Source organism: Acanthisitta chloris, unplaced genomic scaffold (assembly GCF_000695815.1).
Source record: "Acanthisitta chloris isolate BGI_N310 unplaced genomic scaffold, ASM69581v1 scaffold7683, whole genome shotgun sequence".
Taxonomy (NCBI): domain Eukaryota; kingdom Metazoa; phylum Chordata; class Aves; order Passeriformes; family Acanthisittidae; genus Acanthisitta; species Acanthisitta chloris.
This window is the reverse complement of record NW_008666550.1, coordinates 15,276-17,759: the sequence shown is the minus strand read 5'-3', so window position 1 is coordinate 17,759 and position 2,484 is coordinate 15,276. Positions and strand designations below refer to the sequence as shown.

Here is a 2,484-nt window from a genome sequence, read left to right as displayed (position 1 = left end):
GGAAAGAAGGAGAATTTACATCAGGGAAAGTCAAACTGGGTTTTCTGATACAATGAGATGAAACAGGGCTGCATACCTTGCTTTTTTAGCTTCCTCCAGCAGCATTTCTGCTCTGGCAATGTCTCCAGCACTCTGCTGCAGAATGACCTCGACATCAGAAAGGCTTTCTACACGCTCACGGATATCTTCTGTCAGGGCTTGCAGCTGCTGGGGAGTGCTTGGCATCTCCATGTTCAGCACTTCATTAGCCACTGCCTCGATGCTATCCAGGTCAGCACTGTCTTCTAGCAGATGAACACAAATGGCAAAGATGTGAGTAAAAGCTTCCCTCTGTCAAGTCTTAGTGTTCAAATTATTGTCCAGCTGTTTCCTTAAGAAGGGCAATCATGGCAAAACTTCTTCCCCCAGAATTATGGAAAAATCAGGGTGTTAAAACTGCTTCCTTAGGGTGAAAATTCCCTCCTAGGAGAGGCCAGGCAGGTGTGTAGGCCCTGCTGGCATAGCTTTCCTGGAAGCTATTTGAGATCTTGGTGATTAGCTGCACCACACTGAGGTGGGGGAGACTTGAGCCCACAGGAAACAAAGCCAACAGCTGCACGTAAAAGTATGTGTGGTAACAGGAGACTCAGCCCTGTGCAAACAGGGAAGGAGTAGGTTTGCCATGCTGCTGCTTGCTAGCAAACAAGGCTCTCATTTAACATTTCCCTGCTTTCTTAGAGAGATAAACTCACTATTTCTGACTCTCTTCACCTTTAATACTACTTGGTCTTTCTAGCCAGAGCTTACGAACATACTTGGCAAACCATAGCAGTACAACAGTCCCAGCTGAAACACACACAAGAACATGTCACAGTTTGCTCTCACTTTCCTATTGTCTTGGCTTTGTCATTTCCAGACTTCAGGCTGGCTCAAAGTGTGTGTGGGGAACAACAACACACAACTATTGCATTAACCCTTGGAGGATGATACAGATCTAAAGAGAGTTTTCACCAACCCAGAATGAAAGCACAATTTAAAAGGAAGGTCTTTACGCATTAGGAAGTCTCTAATCTGTTTAATAAGATTTCTCAGATCTTCGTTGCTTCTGTCCACTTGTTCTTTCGTAGCATTGGTTTTGAGCAAAACTGCTTGTGCATTTTGTTTGGCCTCATCCGCTCTCTGTTTCGCCTCGGAAACCTGAAGAGAGGAAAATGGAAGGTTTGACTGCACATTTCCTTATGCTTGTTTTAAAACAATTCCATTGGAGTCAGAGGTAACAGCAATGAGGAATGCTCCTGCTCATAAAACTCACAGAACACACTTAAAAGCTGGCCCAGATCCACACCACCAATGCTAGTTTAAACAACTCAGGCTGATGTTTAGAGTTCTCCATGAAGCTTCACTCCAGCAAGCTCCCTCTCTGAGGATTTTTACAAGCACACGATGAAGTTACGCAACGCAAAAGAAGAATTCTGAAGGAACCCAGCACATAGTTTGTCAATGAGCATCTAAACTTGTGTGACAACCGAAAGATTTCTCTTTTCCTTTTTTTAAAAAAAAAAAAATCTAACAATCGATTTGGCACGTTACCATTCTGGAGAGTTGCTCGACTTCTGCTAAGGCGCTGAGGATGTCTCTGTCAAAATCCATAGTTCTCTGCCAGGCACTGTGAGCCACAGTGACCAGTCCCTCGCAGCCGGGGCCGCCGCACTTCTGCTTCCCATCCTCCCTGCAGCTCAACCCGCCGCACTCCGACTCGGCACAGGAGGCTCCCGGGGCAGTGCCACACGTCTGCACACACACATCACACAGGGCAAGCAATCACAGCCTGATTTCCATTGCTGAGCTCCATTTTTGCAAGAAGTAAACCCATTTCCATCAGCAACATTACACTGAGAATCATCCACTACTTGGTGAATTGCTTGGCAGGGAAATAACACAGGGATTTTTTATTTTTTTTTTTTTAGCCAGAGGGAAAATGAGCAAATTCCCCATTCTTGTGAGGTTCTTTTTTTGCTTTTCATGCCTCCACCCCCACTTTTGCCAAATGATAGTCACTAACTGTGGTGCTCTGCAGCCAAAAATCCTCCCTAGGGGCCGTGCCAAGTTAGATGCAGCTGTGTCCTGTGAAGTGTAAATGAGTCAGTCCCTCTTACCTGCTTGGCATGCAACCCAGCAGTAGCTAGAAAGCAGATTTTTTTTTTTGCGTGTCTGTGTGTGTGTCTCATGATTACACCTCCAAGCAACTCGGTGTTTACTGTCTTGATAAACATCTAGCCAAAAATCCTCCCTAGGGGCCGTGCCAAGTTAGATGCAGCTGTGTCCTGTGAAGTGTAAATGAGTCAGTCCCTCTTACCTGCTTGGCATGCAACCCAGCAGTAGCTAGAAAGCAGATTTTTTTTTTTGCGTGTCTGTGTGTGTGTCTCATGATTACACCTCCAAGCAACTCGGTGTTTACTGTCTTGATAAACATCTAACCAGGATTTTCAGGCCTCGTCAGGCAGG

General features: G+C 45.5%; 1 protein-coding gene across 1 annotated transcript in view; it reads right to left on the bottom strand.

Moving 5' to 3' along the window:
- Positions 1-2,484, bottom strand: part of LOC103799817 (laminin subunit beta-1-like) — a gene marked incomplete at its 5' end in the record, with an annotated part of 21,275 nt that overhangs the window by 4,046 nt on the left and 14,745 nt on the right. Inside the window, 3 exons of the mRNA XM_009072167.1 lie at positions 77-284; positions 1,032-1,176; positions 1,570-1,770. Of these exons, the coding sequence (XP_009070415.1) occupies positions 77-284; positions 1,032-1,176; positions 1,570-1,770 (554 nt within the window). The remainder of the gene's footprint in view (positions 1-76; positions 285-1,031; positions 1,177-1,569; positions 1,771-2,484) is intronic.